Source organism: Amblyomma maculatum, chromosome 6 (assembly GCF_055883805.1).
Source record: "Amblyomma maculatum isolate TAMU_Amacu chromosome 6, ASM5588380v1, whole genome shotgun sequence".
Taxonomy (NCBI): Eukaryota; Metazoa; Arthropoda; class Arachnida; order Ixodida; family Ixodidae; genus Amblyomma; species Amblyomma maculatum.
In genome coordinates this window covers 98660605-98678809 of record NC_139349.1, presented here as the reverse complement: position 1 = coordinate 98678809, position 18205 = coordinate 98660605, and the positions used below count along the sequence as shown (strand labels likewise).

The 18205-nt window shown below is 43.3% G+C and overlaps 1 protein-coding gene across 4 annotated transcripts in view; it reads right to left on the bottom strand.

Annotated features, from left to right (window-relative positions):
• The window catches only part of LOC146186379 (protein sax-3-like), a 180242-nt gene that overhangs the window by 5280 nt on the left and 156757 nt on the right, over positions 1-18205 (bottom strand). For 3 of the 4 annotated variants that reach the window (XM_084607153.1, XM_084607152.1, XM_084607151.1), the window contains exons 7-22: positions 14956-15316; positions 13238-13489; positions 11876-12055; positions 11378-11502; positions 10598-10823; positions 9371-9486; positions 8644-8815; positions 7654-7818; positions 7423-7450; positions 7117-7281; positions 6174-6336; positions 5389-5479; positions 4979-5053; positions 4276-4466; positions 2230-2584; positions 353-460 (exon numbers count right to left, since the gene is read on the bottom strand). In XM_084607153.1, coding sequence (XP_084463279.1) covers positions 353-460; positions 2230-2584; positions 4276-4466; positions 4979-5053; positions 5389-5479; positions 6174-6336; positions 7117-7281; positions 7423-7450; positions 7654-7818; positions 8644-8815; positions 9371-9486; positions 10598-10823; positions 11378-11502; positions 11876-12055; positions 13238-13489; positions 14956-15316 — 2773 coding nt within the window. The remainder of the gene's footprint in view (positions 1-352; positions 461-2229; positions 2585-4275; positions 4467-4978; positions 5054-5388; positions 5480-6173; positions 6337-7116; positions 7282-7422; positions 7451-7653; positions 7819-8643; positions 8816-9370; positions 9487-10597; positions 10824-11377; positions 11503-11875; positions 12056-13237; positions 13490-14955; positions 15317-18205) is intronic. The other variant, XM_084607154.1, reaches the window with a different exon arrangement.

Genomic DNA, 18205 nt, shown 5'->3' with positions numbered 1-18205 from the left:
GCTAGTTTAACAGTTCTGCTTCTGTACAGTCACCTTCAGTAAATTCTAGACTCATTAATTTGTCCTTCATCTGTGCACAGGGATTGTACTGATTAGGTTTTACAGGGAACATTGGTATTGCAAGATTATTTGCACACTGCCTGCTTCTAAGGACAAATATAGACTACCATCACAAGCATTATCAATTTTCTTTCATTGCTAAGGTGAGGACATCTCTATCAAAACAAACGGTTGCAAGCAGCACACACCCCACTTTGTTTGATGACTGTGTCCATAAGTGGACTGCTGCCATATAGTTTACATGCCTGCTTTCTGCTAGTTGAGTGGCATGCAGTGAAGAACTAGTACTCACCATGACTTGGTGCATAGTCGGTGTCCCCAGCAATGCTGGACTCTAACGACCGTGGCCGTGACACGTCCTCCACATCTGACTCCCCATCTGCCGTATGGTAGATGTGGCCTGAGAGAAACAGCAATGCAACAGGTCAAAATAGCAGGATTCACATCATGCATTTAGCATTGTCTTTAATGCAACATTGTTGAAGGCCCCATTTTCCAGATGGTTTGATGTCGATATTAAGAGCGGAAAACGAGCGAGCATACATGCTTCTGGCAGTTGGTAGCTGGTAACTGACATCCCTGCGCATTGGTTGGTTGAAGGGTTACGTGAAATCACGGGGCCACATGATGTGGCCGAGTTAACAGATGAGCTTGATTTCCTTATTTGAGATGGACCCTGTGGGACCCTTGGATCCCGAATTGGACATATGCTACCCCTAGGCTATGCAGACACATCTTTGTGGCTTGGTTAAAGTGGGGATTTACATCTATGTAATGCAGTATTTCACATAAGCTTATGATTGCTTTCTAAGGAGTATTTGTAAAATATAATTGAAGCAAAAATGAAATATTTGTGATTGAGTGGAAGCATGGCCCTCTAAATGGCTGTCGGAACAAATTCAATGCAATGCCGTATTAAATGCCTTGGGAAAAGTCCTGCAAAAATAGCAGGAGATTTATTTGCATATATAAATTGCACTGTTGGTGACTCGCACTAAAAGACATATGGCATGCACTGTACAAACGAAAATATTTCGGACCATAAATATGGGACCTGTACACATAGTTTACCTGCTTTTCTTCCAATTTTCCAGTGTGTCTCAACCAATTATCTTTAGTAGTGCAAAATTTCTTACTGTGAGATAGCGTATTAATGTGCAGTTATTAGTGTTCCTGTTATACCAATACCCAATCACTATTAGAGATGATCTCTGAATGGTCAAGATAGTAATGGCATCATTTATTCAAGTTACCTCTAAAGGCCAGATCCAGAGGAGGATGTTACATAGAGGTATCACATTACCACAAAAGACCAATCACAGCACACCAGCTAGAGGCGTCAAATTCAACAACAGTCCCGGCACACCCAAAAGATTTGGGGTCCTACCTCAACCACCGATTGGTATCAGGTGATGTGCTGATCAATGCAGCAATGAAACTGACACAAGGTAAATGCAGCTGAGAAATCAAATGCTATCCCATTCCCTCCTCCTAAGTGGCTGCATTGTTGTTTTTTTGCAGTAAAGGCACACAGCAAGTTTCATAAGCAAAATACACTGCTTCCTCTCTTTTGTTTAAAAACGCTACAACACGCTGCACAATTACAGGCGTGCTGTAGAATGCGCCTCCTAGCTAAACCACGGAATCCTCGCTGCTCAAATTTCGCACAGAAATGGCATTTGGCCATCAGTATTTTTTAATACTGAATTTGTTTGGGGTACTTGCTTGATTCGATCAGAAGAGGCCAGATGTTTTTACCGTGTTCGGCGGCAGCAAATCAAGAGAAGCTGCTTCTCTAGCTGTTTGCCACAACCTTCCATCGCCTCTCCTGCCGTGACAGAGTTGCAGGAAACAGCACAAGATGGCGCATCCGATGCCAATTCTGAGGCAGCGGCTTCTCTTGCTTTGCTGCCGCTGAATACGGTAAGAATGTCTGGCTGCTTCTGATCGAATCAAGCAAGTACTCCAAACAAGTTCAGTTTTAAAAAATACCGACGACCAAATGCCATTTCTGTGCGAAATTTGAGCAGTGAGAATTCCGTAGTTTGGCTGGGAGAAGCATTCTACAGCGCGCCTGTAAATGTGCAATGCGCTGTACTTCGTTTTGATTTTGCCGCAACAGACAGCACAGCAAAAATTGTTGATCACCGCTTCGATGACAGCGCATACCTTGGAGGGTCGCCAATCTTGGGCCCGATGGTCCCATGGATGGATTTAAAGAATGCGGTTCACTAATGAGTGATGGCAGTGACGACTGCACTCCCCGATCCATGAAGGGATTGGTGAAGAGCTGCTGCTGCTGTTGCTGCTGCTGCTGCATTTGCTGCTGTGACTGCAGCGGCCTAAGGAGAGACCTGGGCCCCCTTGGCAGAAACGGAGGGCCTTGGTAGGGGTCTGCATAGGTGGTACTACCAAGGCTGTTGCTGGATTGGTTTAAGGTGCTCTTGGGCGAGGGCACTGGGAACCGTGGTGGACCATGTGCTCCCCTCAGGTTGTGTGCTAACTGTGCTCCATTGGGTTGTAGCTGGGAAGGAAGGGAATTCGCTCGTTGCATACATTTCTGTCCATTTCCTTAGAAACGACCTCGAAATTTTGAGATTTCATTTATTTTTTTAATTATACAGTTCCACAGCTAGCACTCAGTGTGATGTCATAATAAATTGAACAGAATATGTGCAAATGTAGGTAGAGACAAATAACTACATGTATGAAAGAAACTAATAGCTGGAAACAGTCATCCTAGAGGTCCTTGAGGTTCATGGAGTTGAACATCTAGGAATGTCATTTGAAAGGATGCAGTGTTTAAACTAATTATTGCTTGGCAACTAATTCCATACAATGATCTGTATTTCCATACATGTAATTTAAAAGCAGGAAAAAAAATTTGATGTCCTTTTAAACAAGATGAGTACCTCTTGCAACAAGAACTGAAGACAAGCGGAAGAGAGTTTTGCAATTCAATTTAAGACATAACAAAACAAATTACTTTCAAATGATGGCTTTTTTTTTGTATTAGAAGGAATGCAAATGAAGTGGCTTGCTTAAGTCAACAGCAAATGATAGCATAAAATTACTGTTTCACTCATCCATTAAAGATTACATTAAAGAGACTGAACACTGGAATTTAGGCATAGAATTTTTTTCAGCGCAATGTAAAGATAGCTGTCTAAAATGTTCGAGTCCATACCAGTTTTGGTAGAAACGCTGTAGAAAATTTTTACTGAGAATTTTCAATCAGTGCATGCACCCGTTTTTACGTAGCCCGGTGCTGGAAACGATGAGCAGTGACTGCGATGACGACTGGCAGTCGACAAAAGATACGTACCGAAAACAAATATAAATTTCACTTGCCAGACAGCAATTAGGCATTTTTAGCATAGGGTAGCATTCATTTCACTTTCCACACTAAAGGCTGTTATGGCACAATAATGTACGCCCCGCCGACGAAAGTTTCAGTAGGCACTGTCATTACTTCATTCACATAATTCCACACAATACTGAAAACATGCCTCTCACGATGCGAAAGGAGGGGTGGTTTTTATTTAAGGATGCATCGAAAAAAGTGCAAGATAAAATAAAATATGACAAACACTCCTAGAAGAAAAAATAACAATGTGCACTTACGAAAATCAGCGATATTTTGCTGACATGTAGTCACATGGCGTACTACAGTGAAAGTAATAGGGTTTCTCACAAGATATCATCTCAGTTATTTTTATGCGATTTTCAATGGCAAATTAAAATTGTAAAGCCTTTTTTTATATATATTGTTGTGCTCGATCTGTACTACTTGTGGCAAGATCTTTTCATCTCCACCATCACCTCATTGACATATCTTGGCCAGGGTTCTGTCCCTTTAATAGGATTGGGATACTTGAATTGGTAATGAAGCACTTCCCTTGTTCAATGCAAAAGTAATGCTGACAACCTATATTAAGGCCTTAACCTTGGATTTGACACATGACCGCCTTAACTGCTGATAAAAAACCTGACGTTACTAACAAAAACATCAAGGTAACTTCCAAAGAAATGGAGGGATCCCAATTACTGCAATAAACAGGAGAGGTGGTCAATTTTTTTTTAAATTAACGCCTTGCATAAGGTTCTTGCAGAAGACAAGAAAAGCACGAAATCGGAACCAAAGGAAGTGATGAGAGTTAAGCTTTCTTAAATATATGTAAATGTGCCACTGATGGGTTGATACGTGTCACTCACCTTCTGCTTGAGTTGTCTGTTGTGGGGGGATGGCCCCCTGAGGGAGGCGGGTGTGTTTGGTGGGGACCCAGCTTCGCTGGGCGGTTGCTCAGGAGGCGGAGGAATGATTTCGGACCAGTTCATGAGAGGTCCCTTGGAGACAGCACGTGAAAACTTTTGGCGACTCTTCTTGATGGGCATGCCGTACTCATCTGCAAGGACAGCAGACACAGTCGTGATTGAATAGTATTTATTCCCACTGTTGCCTCTAAGAACACAAGTTTTCAATAGCCGCTTAAAAGGAGGCAAAGAATGTGATTTTCTCTGAAACTGGCTTATAAATGGCAGCTATATTTTGCTGCTATAGTTTGCTGCTATAGTTTGCTTTATGTCACTTTCAATATTTTTTTTAAACATCTGAATGGAAGGAACCTCCCTTCAAGCAATGGGCTGTCACATAGTGACTCTTAGCACTATCTTCAGCAACAGGAAATTCATTTGTGGTGGTGCACATAACTGGACACAAACAATATTAAAGAAAATAATACATAAGCTTAAAGTTGACAGCTCTTTTCCTACCTGCGTTGTAAGTTACAGACACTCTGCATTTCATGAATTACACTAGAACACTCGACACCTTGTGTGAACAAAACCATGGCACTCAGATATCATAACTCAGATAGCAAAGGTTTTGTCAATGCCTACACGTGCATAAATAATTTACCTGTTGTGTAGCTGCCCGAGTCGCTGGCTGGACTAGCAAGTTTGTCTGATTCCAAGAGCCGATCTGTGATGCCATCTGAAATGTATTAGCAAAGCTTGTGCATACTTCCGATTGAGGCATTTTAGTGAAGTGGACATTCTTCATGGAGGCAGTTTGGTGAATTTTAAATCAATGGTATCGGCAGGCATTCTCCGTGAAAGGGCACGTGCAATGTGCAGGTATGGTAACCTAATCACTTGCAGCCCAAACTGTGCATAGTATGTACCTGCACGTCTTTCTCCTTCCCACGTACCTTTCATTATACCCCCCCCCCCATTACTTGCTGCCTTCAAATCACTTTCCTAAAACAGTTGATAGCATTACTAATTAACAGTGATAGTATTACTAATCAAGATGGAGCAGTCACGTACCCTCACTTGTGCGCCTCAGTTCAAGGTCGAAAGTCTTTTCAGATTTTCGGCTCCCTTCTTCCGCTGAACTTCCACTGCGACCGTCTTTGGCCTGCAGGAAAAAAAATAAATTGCGTTTTTATTTGAAAAAGCCTGCTGCAGATTGAATCAGAAGTAGTAATGATAGCCAGTCTTAAGCAATGCATTTGCAAAGTAAGGCTACTTTAGTCATCTGTATGAACTGCTGGTAATTTGCATAATATACAAAATTTGTCTTTAGTACTGTGTAGACAGATCATGTTAGCTTCATGCAGTACCCTCCAGGGGGTCTTTAAATAATGCCTATAGACAGTAACCCCTGGAGGTGAGATATCTTTCACAAGAAACCAGGGATTGGTATAATGACAAAAATATCCATGATTGATTTATTTATTGGAGAATTTTGTACAGAAAGGCCAAGTCAGAGCTGACGGGACAGAAAGTAACTCGCTTCCGCCTGACAAGGCCCCGTCACCTCGCACTGCTCAGCATAATGGCTGTGGGACACTAGTTAGATTAATTAGGTGACAAGTTTTCTTTGTCACCAGTTTAAAAAAAAAAAAAAGTCAAGCATAATTTTCAAAGCCTTCAAATGTTGTTGTTTTTTTGTTGTTGTTGTCTTTCTCATTCTTGTGACATTTGAAACCAGAGTTTTAATGGGAGTAAGATTCTTATTTATACAATTTTTGCAGTATTTTTTGCTAGATTGCATGCAGCAGAATAAATTTTTTCACAAAACAAATAATACTATGAAATGCTGCACTTACTGAACCATTAAAGCTCTTTTGGAGTGAAGGGTTTATGAGCGTGGTAGTAGCATAGGGCTCTGGGATGGAAGCAAGGTCCTTTTTATAAAACGTTGTCATGTTGTGGGTATCCACTTCTGCATAGTCTGGAGCGTTGATGCCGCAGTTGAGAGGTGCATAGACGCTGAAAATACAGGAACAAAAACAACAAGAAATAATAGTGCATATAGCCATGTACTATTGGTTTGGATTAGTAATGTTACGCATGACACATATAGCATATAGTTTGATACTTCACTGCCTAAAGTTAGCTTTGTACAGCCTCGTCCACTTCTAGCTATAGCATGGTCACTGCTTTCAAAGCGCCATTACGTCTGAACTGTCTGCACAGTAAAGCTAACTGGCAGTTTATGTGAAGCAACACTTCCAGGTCCCTCTGTGCTCGCATCACTTTGCATCAATATACGGCTGGGTTGAACGCAGTATTGCTTTGAAAGCAGTGACCGTGTTACAGGTAGAAGTGGATGACCCTGTACTACTTGTAAACGGTGGTCCGTCTTTCACCGAGACAGCGTATGGTTAGCAATGTGTTCCAGAGAGCAGTTGCTCAATTGAAAATGATTACTGAGGAGCACTGCTCACCACTGAAAGGTTAAACAAGAGAGAATCACACACAGCTTACACAAGGCACACGAGCTTTCTCCATCTGTTTAAAAAAAAAAATAGCTATAGCAGCTTTTGGTTATAAACAAGCAGCTGGTTATCAACAAGCAGCAGGTTATCACCAGAGGCAGTGTTACTGAATTGCAGTTAAAAAACAGAAGCATTAACCCAGGCGGCACAAACCGTGGGCTCAATATTGGTACTGTGTTAGAAATGTGTTGCTCCTATGTTGCGCCGGACAACGCCAACATGGTCCAATGGTCTATGCTGGCTGGGAATCATGGGCTCAGAAGCAACTCACCTAGAATAGTTAAGGTCATTTGATGTGCAGTTCATTTTGTTAAGAAGCTTGGTTTCACAGAAGGGCTCCTTTGATGGGTCAGAAGGTCTCCAGGCACTATGGTTAATCCACAAGGCTTCATGGGGGCTGAGGCCAGTACGGCCGGTGAGAGAATTGAAGCAGTTGCTGGGAGGGCCGAGGAGAGGGGACGGGAGTCAAAATTAGTACTGAAATAGCTGCAAGCTGGGCTTGGCACACCCATCGCATGACTATAGGCATGCAGAAGCCATTTCAGGCACCCTAAAAGCAACAACATTGATTACTCACCTAATGTCTTCTTGCTTATGAACTGGAACTAGAGCAAAAAGAGAGAAAAAATAAAGCTTGTCACTCTCGAAGTTACTGAAAATAACAAATTTGCAAAACAAACGTGTGACTAACTGTCTCCCAGAAGCTGTGCTGCAGCAAAATTTTTGCTCGACAGCACATATCGACATTTAAAGAGGATAGGCAGTTTTCTCAGCAGAAATAGAAATTTGTACTATCTTTCATGCTCACCTGATGTAATTGCCTTTGCATGCTCCAGGCGTCTTTTACGTATTAGAAACAGCACGAAAACTGTAACAACCACAAACAGCAAGCATCCAAAGAGCGCAATGAACCATGACTGCGTCACAATGTTTTGAAAAGGAGTAGAAAGTGATGTCGACGACGCTGGGCTCTCTGAAATGAATTAAGAAAAGAAAGCGAAATGTGAACAAAACAACACCACTTGTAGTACTATAAAAAGAAATGTTGAAATGCTTCATATGCTGGCAGTTTTAAAATATTTAATAATGCTAGTATAGTGTTGCTGATTTCTCATTTAAGTGGTTCAGGTTTGGTAAAATTCAAATTTATATATCTGTTTAGTTGTTTATTTTGTTCTGCTGGCGATGCACATCGCTCTGAAAGGAACACTGTCCAGCAAAAAACTACTTTGGCTGACATAATGTCAGCAGACTTTTAAGAAACTGAACTACTGTGTTATGCTCCATGATCATGCTCCTTCTAAACACCGTATGCGCTGCCTAATGTGACAATATGAAGGGCTACTAGTACAGTTAGTACCACAAGACAATGCATGCTTAATCACGGGCAGTCCTGGAATATCGGCATAAACAAAGCAAAGTGTGCTGATCAGTAGTAATAATAATAATAATAATAGGTTCACAGGAAGGGAAAGGTGCAGTTTCTGTCCTCCTTGTTTCTGTGGACACCTGAACCACACCATAAGGAAAAGGAGAAAGGTTGGAGTGAAAGTGGAAAGAGAGAAAGAGGAGCTGGTAGTGGAAGGCTAGCAATTTCAGTCACCTGGAGTGCACTTGTTTTTTTGGATACCTGAACTGCACTTCTTCCCTGCACTTCCTCCCTTCCCTTCCCTTATGGCACAATTCAGGTGTCCACAAAAACAAGGGCTGATCAGTATGGGCCAGGAAAAGTATCGCTATATAAAAACATTTAGTGGAGGTAGCAAGCTTTAGAAGAAAAGGGAATGATTAAACCAACCCATTTTGAAACGGACAGGGCTGCTCGCCGGTCCTCCACCTACTGTGGTTATGGCAACCACACGTGCCTCATACGTGGCTCCTGTCTTCAGGTTCTTTAATGTCAGGGTATTGGTCGTGGAGTTTGTGCTTTTGTTGAGATGAAGATCAGATGAATTGCCATCTACATACACCTGAGGGTAAAAGAACGATGCAATTCAATTCTTGCTACAGATGATGCCATTGCATTAAAGTGAAAATTGTAATGCACCCTCTGGAATCTATTCTACTAAACAGAGACAATTATTACAACGCAGCAGAGAAAAAAAAAAGTTTCTGCTAGGGACAATTCCACAGGTACTTCTGTTTGTTGTGGCAGCCATATTTTAAGCAGAAGAGGGTCACAAAGTGATAGAATGGTTTTGTGGATGTCAGGAAAATAAAAGTATTCAAATTAACCCATGGTTTCCCACTGCAGTAGCTCTCGTCACTTGGATACTGCATTAGATTTTACTGCTGCTATCTTTATTATTTCAATTACTGATGTTATCATTACGTACATGATAGCTCTCACTCTGTTTGCTATTTGTCAATATATTTTGAATGTAGTCAACAGTGGAAGCCACAATATTCAACTAATTGCATCAGTGTTAAAGTAGTATGCTTACTTACAACAAAAATTGAGAGAACGAAAATGGAAATCTTTAAAACAGGAATAGCCACGGTAGCCGAGGTAAGCCCTTGCTTACATGGTATCCTCGGAGCCTTCCATTGCGGTGTTGAGGAGGTGGGGGAGACCAGAATATGGTTGCAGTAGTAGCATTGAGAACCTGGACCTCCACACTGTCAGGTGGTGCTGATGGCACTGGAAAGATAATTCTTCTTGATTATACATGTTGCACCTGTAGGTGTTTAAAATCTCAGCAAAAGCAAAATTCTAGCACAGCCACTCTAGTCACATTGTTCTCATTTTCTTTCTCTGCTTTCATAATATCTGTGCATGTTATGTTGACACACATACTGTACTTTTATGCGATCATGGGTCAGTGAATGCTGCAGAGTTTAAGGTTTCGTTGGTATCGGCAAGTGCTTGACAAAGCAAATCTGGCTTCACCACTTTAAGCATCAATATGCGGTGAAGTTAACTTTGCAGGAGCAAGCAGAAAGTTTTTGGTGGGTGGGTGGGTCACATTAAATTGCATTGTACAGACAACTGAGGTAGTTGACGTGGTCTTCAAGGAAAAACTTTTGGTAATAATATGGCTTCAGTCACATTGATAATAGACAATTATTTATTGACTTACTGAAAGAAAACATATGTAGTTAATTAGTTAGTTATTTAGTTAGTTAGTTAATAAGTTTATTTTGTTTGTTTGTTTGTTTGTTTGAACAGTGCTCAGTGATTGAAGTATGATAGCTTGAGGACCAAACTTACAGCATATGAGATGATGTTACCCTGTGTAATATTACTCCAGAATGGTTTACATGAAGGATGCAAGAATAAATGTGGTGGCACATGATGTTCGAGCATTTCTAAAAGCCTCCAGAAGCATTTACCATTTGCGACAGTACAGAACATACTGAAGGCAATACACCAACAGGCATTTTAACCTCGTGCTTGGTGCACGATAGCCTTGGCTGCTTATGTGCCATTAAGCCTAGCACATTACTGAAGGCAATACACTCCTGAATTAGCACTTTATATGTATTTAGTCTTGTACAATAGCAAAAATGCATGCACACTTCCCGCAGCTTTGACTGTGTGTACTTAGATATGAAAACTAAATAACTGCAGATTGTTCAAAAAAAGAAAGCAACGCAAAGGTTAGGAAAGGTTAGTAAAGTAAGAGATGAGCGTAAGGCAGGCACCAAAATAAACCAAAGAGGCAGAACTGGCATTACCTTCATATTACAAAAATTAACACAATGAATTGAGGTGCAATAGCATCAGCATGTATCTTAGAACTTGTTCTTACCATCTTCAAGGGTTTGAACACTCCTCGAGTTGCTTGGTGGGCCTTCGACGCTTTTGTAGAAGGGCACGAGAAAGAATTCATACTTGGTAAACTTCTTTAGGTCATTCAGCACATAGGAGAGTGCTCCGCCATTCAGCACGGTCACCATGTTGTACTTTTGCGAACCGCCACTCATGTCCCGGAAACGAATGTAGAAGCCCTCCACATATTCCTTGTTGCCCTGAATCTGTAAGCACAAAACAAATAATGAACTCAGTGTCTATAAGAAGAAAAGAAAAACGAAAATGAAACCTTTAACTTGTTTTATCAGATCTATGAGTTCCCTGTTAAAAGCTTGGAGCTGAGCTTAACAGAGCCAAACGGTGAAGATATACATAAATGTTACCTACAAATATTACATGCAAGACCTTGATGTATCAACAGGGTAATAAAATGCTACCCTGTTGATATATGTTGAGTTGTACCCCCAGGTACAAGTCAGCCCAATGAAGAGTTTTATTTCAGTGAAATACAAGTCTCTTGGGTTGTCGCCTACGACCTTGTTACTACCATGTGACAATATAAGCCATCAGAGGCCTTGTCCTAAGCAGTTGCCTTTCATAGAGAAGACTGTATCACCAAGTAAAAGTCTGTTTTACTCTGTTTCGGTTCAGGATTAGATCTTCAGGCTAAATTTATGGTTACTGAGAGAGGCTCCTCTGCGCAGAGTATGGTTCAAACTGTGAAAGCTTTTGAAGCACGTAACATTAGTCAATACCAGTATGAAAGCATGCGGCATACCTTCCAGTTCAACTTGACAGCTGTTGAACTCATGGCACGCATGTCTTGTAAGGTCACCACGCACGCACTAAGTTTTGCTCGCGCTTCGTCAAGGTTGTAGTCTGGGAGAAAATGGGATGCCATTCCTGCAAAGAAAAAAAAAAAAGAAAAAATGAAGTGCTTCCTTGCTTTATTTCGTACCAAAGATTTTCACCTAATGCTTAATGAGCATAGAGCTTCAGCTATTGCAGAATAACATGTGCAGCATCTGTACAGTGCTCATTGCCAAGAGCCGTTCGTGAGAAAATGGTTTGCATCATAATTCTGTTAATTATGCTCGATAAACTGACTGAACTTCCATATGCTAAAGTGACATGTGAACATAAAACAGGAGGCATGCACACTACTCTCTGCCTCAGACACCAAATATTTCCGGAATTTAGGAAGTCCTCCACTCTATCAAAACATGTAACTATCCTAATCTGCTTGCAGATAATTATAGCTGAAACAGGCACCCACCTAGAGTTCGTATAATTTCTGAGGCGGGGCTGGGAGCTCCAAGGCCATGCGAATTCTCAGCTCGAACAATAAAGATGTAGCGCGAGTCAGGTCGTAAAGCTTGAATGGTGTAAGTCTCAGCAAGCACTCGATGAGCTGCCAAAACCCATCCGCTCTGGAGGTCGCTGCTGTAGTACTCAACTATAAAGGTAAACATATCATCAAAGTTGGTTTGTTTTTTTCTGTGCTTGCCAGTGTTGTCTAACAAAACCAATTGGATTTAGTCAATGGCAACATTTATTTTCTTTTTACCTGCAAAAGTGTTGGAATGCTCTTAATTTAATAATACTGTAGATGAAGCAAACAACGTGTCAGCAAAGGATGATAAATGGAAAATTAAATTAGGCAGCAAGGAAACACTACCAGCCTCGTAATGTGCACATTTTGAGTTTTAAGACGAGAAAACATAAAAAATACACTTTGTAATAGTACTTCTCTGGAACAGTATAATGAAATTGATGAGTAATACATGTGCCATATCTCTTGTTAGTGTACATTTGCAAGCACGAAACATCAGCACGCAGGTAGAACACATATGCAAAAGAAACAAATATAAACATGACCATTGTTTTGTAATGATTCCAAGATAACATCAGGTCAAAGAGATTGATTTCTGCTGTCTAAGGAGCAAAAGTAGCAGTGCATGCAGGTTAGCATTTTGAAGTCAAAACAAGGAATTAGGTAGTCATGAATAAGGCTTAGGATTAGGCAGAATTCAAACCAGGATTATTCCAAGATTAGGCAGAAGCAAATGCAATGGGAGTGCTAAAGCCCGTTAAACAAGTAAAAGTAGGAAGGTTAGAATTTTTCAAGGGCTAAACAAGCGCAACACTGATGCGCATAATAAATAGCTCATCTTAAATTTTTCAGACATCATAGCAACACCTATTACACCAGGAGGCAAAGGAAGTAATCATTATGCAACAAAACCATTTATTTTTCATACTTTCAATAATGTGGAGAAATGAAAATAGACTTTACAACAATCTTCAACATTTTGTTTAGTGCCCATGAGACAAGACACATGAAAGGTCATGTCACTGATGCTGTCCAATAAATAATAGTCTGAGAGTTCAAACTTTTACCATTTAGCTTAACTATTCAATTGAATAGCAGAATATTATAAACTTACAGCTTTTCTTGCATTCAACTAAAAGCCACTAAACGTGAATGTATAACTATTTTAATGCACTAGCATTTGAAACGCATTATGCTCAGCCTCAAAAACAGTGGTCAGGCATAACCATAAGCTTATTTTGTTTTGTTGATCCCAGCATATTACACGACTTCACGTGGACTATGAAGTGCACAGTTTCTACTCACCCGTGTAGCCCTTAAGTGATGACGCGCCCACTTTTTCACTGCGTCTCCAGGTCAGGGTTATTGATGTTTCGGTGGTGTTCACTGCCACAGGCTGTGAAGGAGGTCCAGGAAACGTGGACGGGTCAGGAGAACGATGAAAATTGACGTTAGGGTTGTGCGGTGACTCGACAGTGAGCGAGGCCGTGCACGATGTCTCGCCACTCTCACTTGATGCTTTACAGGTGTATGCCCCACTGTCCATCACTTGGAGATCTGAAATGTGGGAGAACAAAGCAGGTGAACCACTTGTGCGAGGTACTAAACTTGAGAGTGCAAGGTGCAGCGATCTGTTGCATAATAAAATTCGGTAGAGACACTGACACTTAAGACCGCTTAGGTGAGATAACGAGAAAGCATGAACGCCACCACAAAGGCCACAGGAGCTTCTTCACATTACACCCTACACCGCTCGCACGGCCGCCACTCCTGTGCTAGCACTCTTACTGCTGGAATCTCTAAAAACGTACACGTTTCTTCAAAATATCACACATGTCGACCAAGCGTTGTGACTGTAGGGAATGCGCTGCCGCATACGGAATAAGCGCCGCGACTTGTCATTCAACTCCAGCTACTCGATCGCCAGACACTCGAGACTCCACATACCCTCGCACGCGTGGTTCGAAGGGCCGCATCTCTCTCATTCCACATGCGCCCGCTCTCTTTGGACTGCTGCCGATGGACCGTGAAAGTGAAAGTGGCGCCCCGACAGGTTTCTCGATCAATGAGGCTGGTAAAGTTTTTGCTTTAAAATGTCATGCGAATTTTGCTAAGTGCTTAATTAATAAGAAACTTGCGTTCTCAGGCCATCACTACCCATCGCTACTTAGCTCCTCTACGCGCCGTTCGTCAAAGCACACTTCACCGCAGTACTCTGCTGTGTTGTAGGAAGCCTATAGCCGGGGCGCATGCGACGTGCGGTTAACGAGTACACTCTACCAATAACACCATCTGCGATAAAAGAGATGGAAAAGTATTTACACAAGTAAGTAAATTTAGGCCCGTGGTCTTTACGCTCTAGATTACGCATTTTCTGTCGTTTATTTGCGCGAAAAGACCGCATTTGTCTTCTCTATGAGCGTAAACAAAAAACGCTAAATTAGGTTGTAGCTGGTGGGTTTTAGGTAATGTGTTCACTGTTTCTAGGCTTGTAGGTGGCTGCTCTAAACAAGTGTTATAATCAGAACCTAGCAGATGAGGCCAGCCATCGCTCTATCTCAGCACGGTGCGCTTTTACACTGGGCTTACAGGCAGAGCACAGGTGACCCATAAGTAAAACGGCGGAGCACGTGTCTGTGTAGAAATTTGGGCTCCTTCACGCACGCCTTTGATACAGTGAGCATAAAAAGTATAGTACTGGTCGTCATCATCAGCTGGATGTGCCACGTGCGCCTAATGCGCTGTGCACATGCGTATCCGCTTGAGCTTGCCGCGTTTTTCCTCCGCTCTCGTACTCCTTTTATACTCGGGAGCACTGGACAGTTGAACATATACCGTACGCGCTCATCGGGTTAAGCAACGCGCGTGACCTCCGTGCGATGACAAGCCATCGAGCGGAGAACAATTCCTCATTAAATTTATTTATTTATTTTCTCCAGAGTGATCGTTATATACTATGATCACTCCATGTCGCGGGGTCCATTCGCTAGACGCCTTAAAATGGCAGGGTGAAGCGCGCTCACCCTGTATCTGGAGCGTGCCGGACTCGAGCAGCGTGAACCGCGGTCGCCCTGCCACGTTCAGTGGCGAGGCGTTGTACAGCCACTGCACGGTGGGCTTGGGCGTGCCGGCCGCGTCGCAGGGCAGCTGGGCGGCCGTGTGCAACGGCAGTGTCTGGTTTGCCGGCCCGAGCCGGATGATGGGCGGCGGTAGGTCGGCGAGAGCGGTTACCTCCAGGTGCCCCTTGGCCATGCTCGATCCGACCACGGAGAGCGCCGAGCAGACGTAGTAGCCGCGGTCTTCCTTTCGCACCCCGCTGATGATCAGCGTGCCCTCGTGCGTCACCGAGAAGCGGCCGTGTGACTTGTCCGGGAACATGAGCACCTGCGCAGGATGCCGAGGCGGTCGGGAAAGTGCATGAATACGACACCGCGCCACCCAGGACACTAACATATTCCACCCATGCAAGGTGGCATTTACAGGGCGGAACAAAGCTCCCAGGACACAGGTGTGCTTTTCAGCAGTGCAATTTGGCACTTACGACGCCTTAAAAGTACTGAGATCTTCAGGGCTGAGGATGAGGCCCCTCGATCCTCACCCTTCTGAAAATATTCGGTGTCGTAAATGCACACTACAGGACCATGTGGTCTGGGTGAGTTTGACCAATTCTTTGCGCCTCTAGCTCCTTGCATCCATTCTCTCATGGTGCAGTGGTGCAGATGGAATTAAGATGCCCTGCTACTGTGCCGTAGTACCCGGGTTCAATCCCGGCCGCCGGTGGTATATGCGTTTCAATTGAAGTGAAACGAAGTGGTGTCCATGTACTGTGCGATGTCAGAGTACGTAAGAACCCCGGTTGGTTGAAATTTCCGGAGTCCTCCACTATGGCGTCTCTACCATGGTGCGTCCGAGCGAAACAATTAGTAAGCGTTCTTTTCTTTTCTCATAACCGGCATTACTAGCGGACTAGAGGTGTCTTGGTTGCCCGAGTGCGCAAGTCGACAACAATGCAGGCAACGAAAAGCAACTACAAAAAACAGGAGGGTTTATAAGCTTCACCTTAAGAGTAGACGCGATAGCGTTCGGACGCCACCTTTTAATTCCGCACATTTTCTGCACACAGATTTTGGCAACGTATGAAACGCGTTTATTCCATTTGATCGCTTTTTTTTTGTTAGAAAAAGAGAGAGTGAGAAATGAATAAGGCACGCAGTATAATAATAATAATAATAATAATAATAATAATAATAATAATAATAATAATAATAATAATAATAATAATAATAATAATAATAATAATAATAATAATAATAATAATAATAATAATAATAATTGGTTCACAGGAATGAAAAAGCGCAGCATCTGTCAGACTTGTTTCTGTGAACATCTGAACCGCGTCGTAAAGGAAGGGAGGAAGGTGGGAAAGAAAACGGAAATAGGAAAAAAGGAGTACAGTGGGCGTCACCGCTGTGTAGAGCGCGCGAGCGCCGGCCGCAGGAGCATTCCGGAGCCAGCCAGCGACGTCTAACGGTAGTTGCTGGGCCCGAGATAAGATGCGTCTGGGCACGCGCGGCCACACATACAGACAAGCCTTGCTCTTTCACCGCGGCCGCTTACGCAGCGTCTTCTCCTTTCCACTGCTCTACTTGTTTCCGCGAAAGTTTGGCTTTCGCGCCAGAGCAGCGGGGCTGTGGGTTTTGCGCTGGCCCATAACAGTCATTCTGCTGGGGGCCCAGCGCTCCTTGTAGTGCTTTGCAGCAGCCGTAGCTTCACCAATTGTAACACGCTCGGTCATTTTATCTGCACAGCGCGTCCGTATACCAGTCGAAATGAATAATATAAAGGGCAGACGTCACAGGCTCACACAGGTATCTAGCTGGCAACTAGGACGAAGTGTCACAGAGAAGCAGTGCGAAATAGTGTGCTCCGGGATGGCGCCCCGATTAACCGCGGAAGAACGCCGAGCTATTGTAATTATGGGCCGTACAATGTCACAAAGACAAATTTGTGACTTAACAAAGCGCCCTATGAGGACAGTAAACAGGATTCTACAAGCCTATTACAAAGAAGGTCGAATCGCTGACGCGCCACGAGGAAGGTCCCCAAGGGTGACAACTTCTGAACAAGACGAGTTGATTATTGCTGCTGCTGTCACGGATCCTTTCCTTAGTGCCCGGCAAATCAGGGATGAGCTCGGTTTAACGAATGTGAGCGTCGCCACAATCCGACGGCGCCTCCATGCTGCTGGCCTTCACAACAGAACTGCGGCGCAGAAAACTCTTCTGGAAGTGAACCACTAAAGAATGCGCCTAGATTTTGCATCTGCTGTGGAAAATTGGAACGAGCAAAATTGGCGAGCGGTTATATTCACGGATGAAGCATCCTTCACAACAAGATGGGACCAACAGCGAAAGGTGTGGCGTCCATTCAAGCACCGGTAAGTTCTCATACTCGGCACTTTATATTCATTGTAAAAAGCAAGCTAACAAATTAAATCACATGCTGCAAATTTGCATATCATTTACTAGCAATAGGTCAATTTTGATTGTTAAGCTAACACCAATTCGAATTTTTAAAACGAAGCATTGGCTAGTTGAGGTGATGTTCAGTTGGAAGCGTATATACTGAGATTACATTTATTCTTGCTCGCGTATCTTCTTAACTGGCCCTTTGCAGGTATGATGAGCCCTATGTGTGGAACGTTCGCTCAAGTGGCCGTACCAGTGTGCACGTGTGGGGCGCGATAAGCTTCGAAGGGCTGGGCCCTTTGCACAGAATTGTCGGGAGCATGACATCCGCAACCTACAGAAGCATCATAAAAACCGTTCTACTTCCATATGTTCTGGATGGGCCTTTTCCGGACGGTCTATTTTGGCTGCAGCAAGATGGAGCCCCCATCCACACAGCACGAGAAATAGTGGAGCTGCTTGACGACCTTGCAGTGACGAGGATCGAGTGGCCTGCGAGAAACCCCGATCTCAATATTATTGAGAACATATGGGGTATGCTGAAAGCTAATTTGTCGAAGAAACCGGGCTTAGCCTCAGCGACTGCGGACCAACTGTGGGAGGTAATAAAAACCGAGTGGGAGCACCTGCGGCACCAACCCGACATTGTTGACGCCCTCTACAATTCACTGCCGCGACGAATCCGAGCACTGAAAGCTGCCCATGGAGGTCCCATCAACTACTGAGCTGCCAGCAGCCCTCAACGGATAAGAATGGCAGGTCAAGCACGAGGCCATAACTCCACTCTCTTGAGCAGAGTTCGATG